The following is a 13,337-nucleotide window of genomic DNA, read 5'->3' on the forward strand; positions in this document are numbered from 1 at the left end:
TGCAGCTCTGTCTCAGATGGAGATGTTCCCCGTTGCTGGGCCAAGGTTGTGCACTTCTGGGCAGCCTGGGGAGAAGGCAGCTCTGCTGCAGCAGGGAAGGCGTCCCACCCTACATCTCTGATGGGGGCCCTCCAGATACCAAAGGAGCTACAAGACTTCCCTTCACGGTTCTGCAAGGCTGTGTTTTCTTTGTATTTTTTGTTTCAAGTCTCTAAATTATATGGGGAAATGAGTGCCTGGAAGCATTGCTTGCACTGAACAGAGAAACAGGTTTCTGTTTATGGATGTGTGTTGTGGGGATCTGAACCACAAGTACCTTTTGGGGGACAGAACCGGAGCATAAGAAGTTGGCTGCTCCCAAGGCACCCATACAGTTCACTGGGAGAGCAACCATCCAGGAACCTTTCTGGGATTCAGAGGGGGGCCATGGATAACTGAGCATGCTTTGAACCCCTGCCCTGGCTGCTATGTCCTCTCCCTTCTGAGGATGGAGGGCAGATGCTACTTTTGAGGGTGGGGGCAAAACTTGTGTTGGAATGTGAAAAATATGCTGAGAAAGTTGAGGAGCTCAGAGATCACACAAGTCATAACTGGCTCGGTGTCTCAGGATGGGTACTGTTGGCCAGGCAACATTGCAGGCTTTGGAAGACAGGCCCTAGAGAGGGGCTCATCCTGACAAATCCCGGATCTTGTCAGATACAGCCTTGTTTGGAAGGGATCACCCCTCTTCCCCGCCCAAACAGCAAGCAAGCAGCAGAGTGAGGGATTGGTTTTCCTGGACAACTGGGAAGTCTCCCTGGAGGGCAAATAAGAGATGTGAGCAAAAAGCCCAGAGCCAGCACCAGGTGTATGGGCAGACCAGGAGCCTAAATAAATAAGGATGTTTCTCCCCTTCCCCTAACAGGGTTTTGCACAAAAAAAAGAGGATTCCTGCTCTTCAGGCACATAATCCCTGGCACTGAACTCCTTGCCTGGGAGACTCAGTCCTCCCTGTGACATTGGGAAGAGCAGGAACATCCTCCTCTCCCTGCAGAAAGGGGAAACAGCATCATCCAAGAGGCTGCTCAGCTGGGGATGGCTCCTGGAGCCTGTGGCGGGCCCTGATCCTGCATGTGTCCACACTCCATCCCTTCCCAGAACGCAGCCAGGGATGAGTAACAATGGGCAAAAGTCCTGCCTGTGGGTTAGAGTCTGATGTGACCCCTGTTTCGGAAGCTGCTGACAGGATCTGCCAGAGGGCACAATGTGTTATAATTGCTGGAAGATTGTATAGCTTAAAAATATATATATACACATATCCTGCTGCTTTTATTTCAGAAATACCAGGAAATGCAGTTTTATCTTCCTGGCACTGAATGGCAGCTTTCTCAGCGCTAATTTGCAAGACTGGGCCTCTTCAAATCTCTAAAGAAGATTTCTTTGTGCCATTAGTGCAGAATTAACTGGTCTGAATAAGAATCAGTTTCTTGGATTAAAAATCTTTGTAGCTGTTCAGGCAATCAGAGTCTTCTAGAGGAAAGAGGCTGGTGAGACCTCACACAAGAGCAGCCTGACGAATTGTGCTGTCTTTTCTTTTTTCTTCTTTTCTCCCTTTCCTTAAGGAAAACGTCTTTTGTTTCCTTTTCTGTGAGAAACCCAGACCATGTAGAAATGCCTTTTTGCCCTCCTTATCTCCCGCACCTCTATCTCATCTGATTCAGCAGCATCTCCCCCTCTCCCTCTGCTCCTGTTCCCCATGGGCCTCTCTCCCCTCCTGCACATCCCAACGCCACTGTGCAGGTCACCTTGCTGGAACAAGACTCCGGGGTCTTCACAGGGATAAAAGTTGCTCATGTTTCCTTGGAGTCGCTGTGCCATGGGAGAAGCAGACAGGGATTGAATGAATCAGGGCAGGGTTTTGCTTCATCCCTCCAGTCTGATAACCAAACTAACGTGCAGAACCAGTGTGTCAGCCTGGACTTGCTGTAACCTCACAGCATCCTGACCCCTAGAGCTGTTCCCTTGTAGGTTTCTGTAGACAGCCACAGTCTAAAAATTCCTGAGCACAGTTGTTCTTACTGTGTCTCTCTGGAGCTGACAACAGGAAAACCCCTGAAGTCTGATGAGGAGCTGAAGATATTTGTGTTGCAAGAACTCCAGAAAGCTTTTAACTAAAGCTGGGGATTAAATCCAAATAGCGCAAATTTTAGCTCAGCCTCTCCCTATGCCCTCTGAGTGATTAAAAGCTCTAAAGCACTGTCAGAAATTCAGGACTTCCCTTCCTGGAAACCTTCTTTCCCCTTATTTTATGATTACCATGCTTCATTGACTTTGTTTGATGTAGTGAGTCTTATTTTTTAACACGGGAATAGAAAACTGTGGGCAGCTGCTGGCTGTGGTGCATTGGAGTACCCCATCAGGGCAAAGCTGGGCCAATGCATCTGCCCCTGTGGGTTTGCCCAGCGTAGGTGGATCAACATAAAGCTCCCTTAAAAAAAAGAAGTTGAGGGGTTATTTTGTTTTCTCCACTTTTGATAATCCAAATTCCAAGCTGTTTCCTAAATCTGTTGTTATTATGAAATGGAAACGTTATCCAAATGAGAATTTCCACAGGTTGTAAGGGAGCAGCTACGCACTGAGATACGCTCGAAATAATCTTCGAGCTTCATGGTATTAGAACCATCTGCTAAATCACGGCTCTGTCAGCTTTCTGGGGAGGTTTTAACTCCTCCCTGGGTTTGATTTTTAGATGAATCTTGCTTGAACCTTCTTCTGTCTCTGTTAACTCTCCATCTGTCTGCCTTATTTGACGTGCCGTATGGGAGGCTGTTCGTGGTGCCTCAGACCTCTCCCGTGCCCAGTGGAGGTGGACGGAGGGCTTCCCTGCCGCGGGAATGGGTGTTCTGGGAAGAGATGTACCCGGGGGAAGGCATTAGAGGTGGTTTCCCTGAATTATTCATTTCATGAAGGACTCTGGGAAAATTGATTAGCCCCTTCTTCAAGAACATCAGGACACGGAGTTCATGCAATGATATTAGAGCAACAAATGGAGATCAAATAAAAGTCAGCACTGCTAGTGCTAGGCAGGGTTGCTAGGCAGGGTTCATTCCTGCAGGAAGTCATTTGTCACAGCGTCTGGGTTTTTGAGGCGGACTGGATACCTTCCTGCCAGCTAACGACATTTCGTGTGGGAGATGAGGCTAATCAGATCTCATGTGGCAGGCTCCAGGCCGATAGCATGCAGGGGTCAGGAAATGATTTATCATCTCGAGCCAGTTTTGCTCTGCTTTGCCAGGGATGTTGCAGGTCTCTGATCTCCTGGCATTTTTAAGCCCTCAGCTGTGGGCTGGTGCCAGGACCCCATGCAGATGGCCAAGAGCTTGTTGGGATTGCTGCAGCTTGGTGGCAGCTTTGGGGCTTTCCTGGCTTTTCTGGGCCATGTGGAGATATGGTGCTTCAAGTGGCACAACGCCGCTGCTTTCCCTCTGGCATCTGGGACCCTTCATTCATCCTGCTCCCTGCACGAAGTGCATCCATGCAGCATGGCCAAAGTATGGGCAAGGTAGTTTTCCCTCTAGAGCATTCTTCTAGCATCCCAAAAATCTGATCCAGGACAAGGTCAAAGTATGCTGGAGATATTGTGTCCCAAAAAGATCCGCTCTGAGCAGGACTGGCCGCTGTGCTGGATACGCGTGTGTGTGTCCTGGTTGTAACAGTGTGGGCAAAGACACAGCTCCAGTGCTTGGGTCTGCTACAGCTGTGCTGCTGTCTAGGGTGGACTTAAGCAGTCTTGGGCACTTGGAGTTTGCAAATAATCTGCTAGCCTTTTCTGGATTTTCATATTCTTGGGAATATCAGTGCTCACATAGGACTGGCTCCCCGGATAGGCTGATGCCATCTTAAGAAGCTTTACATTTTGATAAAGGGCTTTTCCTGGGCAGAAGCCACTGGACTGGAACGATTTTGTATTCTAAGAGCAAATCTTTCAGCATTGTTGTATCTTTGGGCAAACTGCCCAACTGTCTGCTTTTGGGAAAGCATCTGAATGAAGATGGAGCATGTGAGGTGAGCTGTGGTGCAAATGGTGGGGAAACTTTTGTATTTGTTTACATCTTTTAAACAGGAAATCATACTCCTTCGCAGCCCTTGAGAGCCCAGGGTGGACGAGTGCACCCCCTGCCCAGGGCCGACAGCTGCCTAGCCTGTCCTGGCCAGCCTTCAGGGTTATAACTGCTGACCTTGTCATGCTGCATCGTCTCTGACAAAGAGGTTTTTTGCTGCTTTTACTGAGAGCATCAGAGGGATTGGGAGGTGGGGGGAGGAGTGTCTCTGTTCCTGCAGGACCAGCCACACCATAGTAACAACTGCTGTGGCTGCAAGGAAGTTCCTTATTAGTGACTCTGCCTGGAACCGTACTGATTCAGATGCTCATGACAGGTCCCTGTGTGTTAAGCAGTCCTTGTGCTGATAACTTAGTGTGCCAGAGCCCTGCACAGCTCTCTGAGTGCATGGCATTGACAGCTGGCTCTTCCCATCCACTCTCCTCCGTGTCAAGGTGATGCACCTTAAAACCTACCCACCTGCTCCCAGAGCTACTGCACCATGCTGGAAGTACCTGCTCTTCCCTAATTGCACTCTGGCTAACATTGAGGGCTGTCTTCTCTTATTTTTTCCTTTCACTGCAGAGATGGTTATTTGCTCTCTCCTGCTAGCCTTGCAGGATGACTGCTGGGGTCCAGGGGCAAGCCCTTGCCCTACAGCAGGGGCAGATGCAGCGGCCGTGGGGCAGGCAGTGTGGGAGAGGGGACACTGCCAAGGTCAACACTCAGCTTGCGTCTCATCTTGATCACTGGCCAGGGGTCTGGGATGTCAAAAGTCCTCAGCAATTAGGAAATTTCTACCTGTCTGCTTGCAGCAGCATTTCCTTGCAATGCAATCAAGTGCTGGGTATGACCCTCCTGCCATTGCCAAGGACTTAACCAGGGGCTTCTGTCTGCTGCAATAATTTGCAGCGTTGTTCCAAAACATGCAAATGTACGACTGCTCCCGACCGCATGCTGTTGAATAAAGCTTTAATTTGCTGGCCTGTCTCCCCGTGTTCAGCAGCCTGGTTTGGCTGGCTGTCAGCAGCCTGGAGCTGATGGCTGCTCTGCCTGCTGCTGAGGAGCTGCATGAGCAGCCCTCACTGCCCCAGGAGGGCCCTTCCCACGTGGAGGTGCAGCCGGACACGTGCTCTGCAATGTTCATCCTCTTGGAACACACTTGGAGGTTTTTCTGGTTGGCAGGTTCTGCCATCAGTTTGGGAAATTGCTTTATGGTTTCTCTCGAGGATTTTTTACCGGTGGTTTAGGCCAAGAAGCTTTAAGTATACATACTCTTCTCTTTTTTATTGCCCCCCCCCCACCTAAGCAGCACTGTTAGCATTTTCTTTCCTTTAATTATTCAAAATTAGGCTAGTTCCTAGGGTTTGAAAATACCCTGATGCCCTGTTAGTTTTGTGGTTTCTTAGGAGACATTTCTTCCTCAAACTGCATCAGGATCATAAGGAATGAAGGTGTGTGATCTTGCCCTGATGCTTTTGGTGTAAACCTCCCCAGACCTGAGAAATTTAGACTGGGTCTACTATTAAAAATGTGCCCCCCAGCAGGCCTCGTAAGCCTGTGGAGAGTCACTGAGCTTCACGGCTCTGCCCTTTGTTTTTTGTTAGGGTTTCATACCCATCATTTCCCCCAAGACAGAGATGACTCCCCAGCTGCCAGTGATGGAGGTAGCTCTAAAGAACAATTTAGGACCAGTAAACATTCTTGCATCATGCAGTAACAAATGGTAAAGGTTAATGTTTCATTTTTGTTGTGTTTAAATGACTCAGGATGTTTGTAGCTCACCAGTAGGATTTGATAACTTCATTATCCATATAATAAGATTTGCGAATTAACTGTCTAATTAGCAACCTGAGCAAGCTGCTGCTTGTGCTGTAGTTTCTAAGCTGACAACGATACAGGCCTAAAATGCTGAAGTGTGATGAAAGCAGGAGTGGGGCGGCAGCAGTCGCCCCAGCAGTGCTTGCTGGCTGTCTGCCGCAGCCCCGCGCCCGCTCGGCAGGGCAAAACGCGAGCAGTCTGCCCACCGCAACGCAATGCACCCGATTAGTCACGGGACCAAAGATCTATCACACCTTCTCGCATCTGTTGGGTAGGATGCACGTTTGGGAGTTAAGGCGGGATTACTAGTGTAAGCTCCTGTACCCGATTAATTCCCTGGGCCCTGCTTTTGGCATGGATTCCTTACTCACCTAAGCACTCGTGAAACGTTTGAATGGATCTTTCCAGGGCTTGCAGAGCATCCTTAGAAGTGCTGGATGCAAAGCCCCCACTGCTGCAATCTGTAGAGAACCTCTTGATTGCTGTGGACACGTAGGGAAGTGTTACGCTGCTTCATCTTCCAACAGTTTGTCCTTACACTCTATATTAATGCTGACTGCTGGAGAACCTGCTCTTCTTGCTAAATATGAGTCACTGCAAGGATGGCCTACAGTGATTTGGCCATCATTTGCCTCATTGAACTGCAACATCAGTGTTTTGAACACATGGCAGTCTGTTTTCACCTTGAAGAAAAAGTACTGCATTTCTGATGGATTCTTTAGATCTGGCCTCCAAGGGCAGGAGGTGTTATTGTGTGCATATATATTTAACACTGTCTTTAATAATTAAGTTCTTCAGTGGAACCTTGAAAGAATGTGGAGGACAGGCTGCGATAACAATCTGGGGTGGCTTTGAGCTTCTCGGACATTGGCTTTCTAGTCTCAATTGCCACTAGAAATGTGCATTTCACCTCTTCTGCTTACGCAAGTGCAAATGTCAAATGAATGTGTTCTGCTTTCCAGGTGTCTTTGGAGAGGTGAGAGAGAGCAGCTCGCTCAGAGTTGCTGTGCACACATCTGTGCGCTTCGCTTGCTTCAGTTGTCTTCTTCCACGTCCTGCACTTTCCCTTGCTCCTTCAAATTCCCTCTTTGTACTTCCTTATCACCTAACAAATTAGATGTGTAATGAGCAGAGCATAGAAAGTATACTCTTCATAAGCACAGCAGAACTTAAGGCTTGGAATTTTTACTAAAAAAGCCTGTCTTTTTTATCAACTGCATTGCAAACACACAGCTCTGGTGCTGTGCTGCATCTCCTGGCATTGCGATGCAGGCTCTGGGGAGCGATGCCTCCCTGTTAGTGCTCTGGCAGAGCCGGGCCTGGGCCTGTCTGCCTGGTACAGGGGGGATCCAGGAGCATTGCTTCTGAAAGCAAAGCACTGCGATTTTCTGAGAGAGGAAAAATAGAAAGGTCAGATTTCTGACTTTCCATAAAGTAAAGCCACACTGACAGCTTGCCCTTGCCCTGCTCGGGGGGGGTGCATGTGGGCAGGAAAGCACTGAGCACGCACAGGGATAGCCAAGGCGGTGAAGCTGCTATTGCAAGGGAGAGAAGCCAGCCTTTTTTAATCCCTGACATACCTTGAGCACTCCATATGCCGGTAGCAGCATTAGGAAGGCTGCTGCTTTCCTCAGCCTGCTCTTGAATGGCAGGAAACGTGTCATTGCCTGGCCAGCTAAGCTGCCGAGGTGGGGTGTGCTCAGCTGGACCAGATGTGGGGACCGGCTCAGCAAATAGACAGTACGTGGCATTACGTGGGTCTGTTGAGAGATGGGAGGAGATGGCAAAGGTGAGGCGAGGAAAGCTTTTGTAATGCCAGGGCAGGTTGTGGTAGAGAAGAGGAAGGCAGGTGGCTCTCGCATGGCAGTCGTGCCTTTCGGGAGAGAGTGGTGATGGCTTTGTTCCCCAGAGCCCTGTGGAGCAGAGCCAGGCCCGTGGGTGGTAGCATACCTGGGCACATCCAGACAGAGGAAGGCTCTAGCTGGGCTGAGGGGTGGGAGAACAGCTGCTGCCAGCACCTAGTTCCCATCGTGCCAAGCAGAACCTGGCATCTCCTGAGACTCGGTGTTGCGCTGGTGGGAAGGGCCAGCACAGACAGCTCCAGCCTTTTCCTTCTCCAGCTTGTGTCACCCCAAAGGCAGGAAGGTTATTTTCCCCAAGCAGGAACAAATCTTGGTATCCCTGAAACGCAAAAGATTCTTAGGAGCTAGAGAAGCACCAAAGGACCTGCTTTTGTTTTCTTTTACCTAGTCTTCAGAGTCAGCTTTGCATCCAACAGCATTTTATATGTGGCATAGAGGAATGACATTAGGAAGCTCAGCCTAGTAGCAATCTTGTTTCTTCTGTTGAACTGAGATGATTGGTGCTCCGCTGGGAACCTCTCACCACAGCTCAGACATTGGCATCAGCGTGCAACCTCCCGACAGCGCCTGCGCTCCAGCATCTCCTCTGGAGCTTTATTGAGTTTATACACACACCTCAGGACAAATCGTTGCTAATAGAGTTCTAAATTCTTTCTTCCTGCTTTGCAGATGCTTCTGTCTCTGTATACAAATGACAGAAAGAGTGAACAATGTTTTTGAAAAATGTTTAATTGTTAAGCCAGAAAGGCAAGCGAGAGGTCCTATGAGGAGAGAGTTCCTGGCAGTTCTTGTGCCTCTCAAACCTTCTGGGTTTGGTCTTCTTTCCATAACGAAAAATGTGAAAAGGAAAACAAGTTTAAATCTGACGCAGGGTACAACAGTGGGATTGTGAGTTTAATTGCCTTTTCCTTGTTCGTTAGGAAAATTCTTACAGTGATGTGATTGAAACCCGCTTCATTTTTGCACCGCCCTGTTTTATGTGCTCTGTATCTCTGAACTTGGGTAGACTGCATCTCATCTTCCAGTTGCTTTTAATTAGTGTAATTGTGGCTCTTGGGAAAAGGATGTGGCAAATAAAAGACTCCTGAAACAGAGCTGAGTTTAGTGCCCAGGTTTCCCCCGCACAAAGCACAGCCTTTGCACAGCTTTGCTTTGCTCACAAAATCAGCAGTTGTCAGGTTCGCTCCAATGCTGCTTGGGCTCCCTTCATGCAGCATCTTGCCTTGGAGCTGTGACCCCATCCCTCGGTCTGGGGCACGGCGTGGATGTGGTACAGAGCGCAGTTGGACCTGAGGGGCTGGTATCCAGGAGGAGATCAAGTGGGGTATGAGGTGGTGCCTCTGTTCCCCAGGCCTGGAGCACCCCAGCTTCTCAAAGCAGGAGTGCCATCTCCAGCTGCCAGGTGGGGTAGGCTGAGACCCTTAGAGAAGGACCTGGAGTGTCAGTTGAAGGCGTGTAGGGTGTCGAGCGGCCTTTCTAAGGTCTGTTGCTGAACGTAAGGTGGTTCTTTGGCATTTCAGGGAAAAAAATGCCTTTAAGTACAACACTATGCACAGACTGCAAAATACCGCTGGCGGCTTCAGTTTAGCACGTGCTCTGAGGGTTTGGTGGTTTAAGGGTCATGGATATAGCTCTGGATACTTGTGCTTAAAAGTCTGGGTGATGGCATGTTGGGCTGAGTTTTCCTACGCTGTTCCCAGAAGGGTAACTTTGTCATCAACGTGCGTGCGTGAGGGGAGGAAGACGTACGTGTCTTCTGGTCTGGCAAATGGAGGCTGTGGAGTTGCTGAAGAAAAGCAGAGCTGTGGGAGGAGAATTGCCCACCTGTTCCCATTGGTACAATCTTCTATTTTTGGACACATGCACTTTTCAGCTCAGATACCCGCAAATGCCAGATTCTCCCTCTTTTTATACACAACGTGACCTCGGAGCATGTGCTGGGAGTGACAATGAGCTCCAAGCGAACATAAGAGCTCCCAGCCTTCCTTTGACATTCGCTCAGCATTTTGCTTCTGCTTAGTTTTACTGAAATGCCTGGTCCAGTTGAGATCATTAGTCTGAAAAATCTGCAACAGGTTTACTTACAGAAGCCTGCTCAGTGTCCTGGATGTCAGACATAGCAGCTTTTTATTTTTTCAAGCTCTGGGTTCATGCAGTGCCAATCTCTTAACGTACCCCTGACGCTGTCCCTGTCTTCTCTTTGCAGTTTGCTGCTTCGTTGTGCACAAGCGGTGCCATGAGTTCGTTACCTTCTCCTGCCCTGGTGCTGATAAAGGCCCTGCCTCGGATGTAAGTACTTGGTCCCATGTCCCGGGTGAAGTGACAGTGTGGTGTTTTGTGGATCACTGTTTCACAACGATTTGGAGGTGTTCCTCCTGCTTCTTTGGCTGGCAACACGTGGCTCCTGTATATTTGTGAGACACTTAAAGCACTTTCAAGTCATACAATAACTTACTGTCAGCAGAGCAGGGAGAATGTACAGGAAAGCAGAGACTTTTGGAGCTGAGTCCACAGCCTTGCCCCATCTCCTTTTTGTCCCTTGAGTCACAGCCTCAGTTTCCCCGTTGGTAAAATGACATTTCCAGGTTCTGCCACTTGAAGTGAGGTTTTAGGTTTGAGGTGTGTGAAGCACTAAGTTCTAAAAAAGCTGTTATAGGACTTTGGCCATGGTGCTCTGAGCTGAGGAAGACTCTCTCTTTGTCAGGGTTTGGTTCAAGGTCTCGATTCCTTATTGTGACAACTGAAATACCTGGAAGAATTTGCAGTCATTTAACAGTTGCCTACCATGTTGATAGTCCAGAGTCAGCTCTGGGGAATGTGCTGGGACTGTTCCTCCTCAGCTCATCAGTTTGTTTTTTTCTATTTTGTATCCTCTTGCAGGTTTAATGAAACTAACATACACATTTGATCTTCTCACGGGGAAAAAAAAAAACCAGGCCAGGCACATTTCGTGCTTGCCTGTGATTTGTGTAGTCAGTGTTGTGTTTGCTCTGAATCCCTTAAAAAACACAGAACTGTCCCAACAGTTGCATCAAGGACAAGAAAATTGCTAGGAAGTGCCAGTCTAGGTGTGACTTTTGGAAGACAATATTGCTGTTCTTTAAAAACCCCAAAACCACCCAAATACCTTCTAACTAGGTCCCCACCCTTATTTTCACAAGGACTTAATTTCCCGGTGGATCCCCAGGCTCTCGGGGGCGAGTGGGGAGCTGGAGCAGCAGAGTGGAGCTGGCTTAGGCTCCTCAGTGTGCTTCTGCCAGCGCCTTTCAGGTCTGTCTGGCAGTTTTTGTGTTTTACCGTGGGAACTGGCTAATTTGGGGAACTGCTAGGAGAAAAGAGATCGAATCGGGGAAACGACAGTGCACCACAACTCTCACCCTTAAAAATAGAACCAGTGGGAGCAGGCGGTGTAACACGCAGCTGAAGGTGGAGGCTAAACACACACTGTCAGTCACCCTGCCCAAAACAGGGCTGCATGCCATGATTGGGATAAATGGGAGCTTTTGGGGAGGGGGTGAGGCTCCTGGGGAAGAGGCAGAGCTTGGGGGTTCAGCCCCATGTGGGTATAGCATTGGGCAGGGAGTCGTGAGCAGAGGCCGCAAAGAAAGGCTGTGGGGTGGTGTGGAGGGGAAGGACTGAGTAAAGGTCATGGCAGTCTGGGATCCTTTGCCAAAACTGCTTTTCTATTCCAGATAAACCAAGGGCAGGTGTGCTGGTTTCCCCCTTTTGTCTGGTTTCTCCTTCTGTATGAGTGTGCTGGGTTTGGGGCATTTCTGGTTTGAATCTGAGAAATCTAGTTGGCCTTTGGTCCCAAAGAACTGCTGTGCAGCTCCACCACAGAGCGGCAGGGGGACATGGTGGGATGGCACTTGACACCCCCCAGGTCCCCAGAGCTACCTGTGAACCTGGCCCAGTCCAGGATGGAGAGACCTGCCTGTGCAAAACCTCACTTTGCGCTAACCCCTGATACTGGATTCACTGGGGCACGTGTGCTTTTGCAGCACCTGCTGTGACAGGGCGAGGAGAATTGGAGCAGGTGTGGAGAAATGAGGAAAGTGTGATGGAAGGTGATCCTGTCCCTGAGAGTGTGAGATTGACCATCTAAGCAAGCTGATGACAAGCTTGCAGGCATGTGTCTGGTTCGCTCTGCTCAGGGTGAGGGCAGCATGGCAGAGCCCCTGCCTCCTGTGCTGCCTGCCCTGTGACCACCGGGCAGGAAGATGTGTGTCGGGCTCCCCGCATCTGCAGCCAGCCATGCTGGAGCTTTTACAACGACCTTTGCTGCTAACTAATGTCATGCTGTGAGATTCCTTCTGGCCATATGGATTTAACTCCAACCCTCATGCTTTCTCTCCTTCATTTCCCATCATCTAAAACATGTAAAGAAAATGGCAGCAAAACCCCCTTGCAGGTCAAGCACCCTGCAGACATAACCCAGTCTACGAGAGGTCTATGTCAGACATCCAGAAATGGATGCATTCAGACATTCGTGCGTGAAGAGGTGAAATCTTACTCATGAGGCTGCCTTAGGTGTAACATCGCCGTAGAAGGACCTGCTGTCTGAGTGGAGCCCCCAGGCTCCCACCCCTGCCTGGATGGCCATGGACACCCAACAAGGGTGATGGCAGCAGGCGAGGGGGTCACTGGCCTCATAGCTGCAAGTGGCCCCTTGCTGCTGTGGCAGCCCCAGAGCGTTGAGGTGAGTTCTCCGGGGTGCTGCAGGTGCCTCTTGGGTGGCAGAGCTGGAAACTCTTCCTGGCACAGCAGAGAAACAGCAGAAAGGTTCTGGCAAAGGCAATCAGGGCAGAGGGAGACAGAAACACTGAAACCACTTAACCTTGCTCAAGGAAAATGAAGCTTGGCAGTGAAAGAGCAGGGCCAGCTGTGGTCCAGATGCCACGTCTGGAGCTTTGCTCGGCATTGGGCAGCCTCCCCACCCAGGCGCCACGTTCTCATCCTTGCTCATCATCTGAGTGGCAGCTCACAGCCAGTGAGAAAAGCAGCAGGTATTGGGGAGGTGCTTCACCTGCTTTGATGTGGAGGCTTTTCTTTTTAACCCTGCCAACCCTGTCCAAGCTGGGGCAAACAAGGAGCAGCAAGGAGCCCTCGGACAGTCTCTCCTCCTGCCCTTTGACTATCTGGCTGCAGGCTGCTGCGGGTAGCCTCTGCCTGAGAGGGAAAGGTCTAAATTTAACCTAAATAGTCCCATTTTAAGAGGCATCACTTGACACCAGGACACATGTAAAGGCCTCTGATTGAGCTCTCTATTGCTTGCTGTTATTACTGCGTGAGACGTGCGCTGTGGCTCGTGGAGCAGACAGCTAAAAGCTGCCTAGTTGGTGTTGTTTTTTTTCATATATTATTTCTGAAAATGAAGAGAGGAATGCAGATGTTTGTAACTTAAAGCAGGGAGCAAAAATGACCCCTTTGTAGCCAGATTCTTTTGCCATATAGCAAAGCTGAATGGGAGACCCTCTGCTCTGCACTCCTGCTCACCTGCCAGCTTCACTGTATTGTGGGGGTGCACATAGGGCCAGCTTCCTTCCTTCTGCACTGGCAATCATGTTTTGCAGCA

The 13,337-nt window shown here is 49.6% G+C and overlaps 1 protein-coding gene across 2 annotated transcripts in view; it reads left to right on the top strand.

Moving 5' to 3' along the window:
- PRKCB (protein kinase C beta) overlaps positions 1-13,337 on the top strand; it is a 125,838-nt gene that overhangs the window by 39,061 nt on the left and 73,440 nt on the right. For both annotated transcript variants that reach the window (XM_061991950.1, XM_061991949.1), the window contains exon 3: positions 9,969-10,051. In XM_061991950.1, coding sequence (XP_061847934.1) covers positions 9,969-10,051 — 83 coding nt within the window. The remainder of the gene's footprint in view (positions 1-9,968; positions 10,052-13,337) is intronic.

Source organism: Colius striatus, chromosome 3 (assembly GCF_028858725.1).
Source record: "Colius striatus isolate bColStr4 chromosome 3, bColStr4.1.hap1, whole genome shotgun sequence".
NCBI classification, from domain to species: domain Eukaryota; kingdom Metazoa; phylum Chordata; class Aves; order Coliiformes; family Coliidae; genus Colius; species Colius striatus.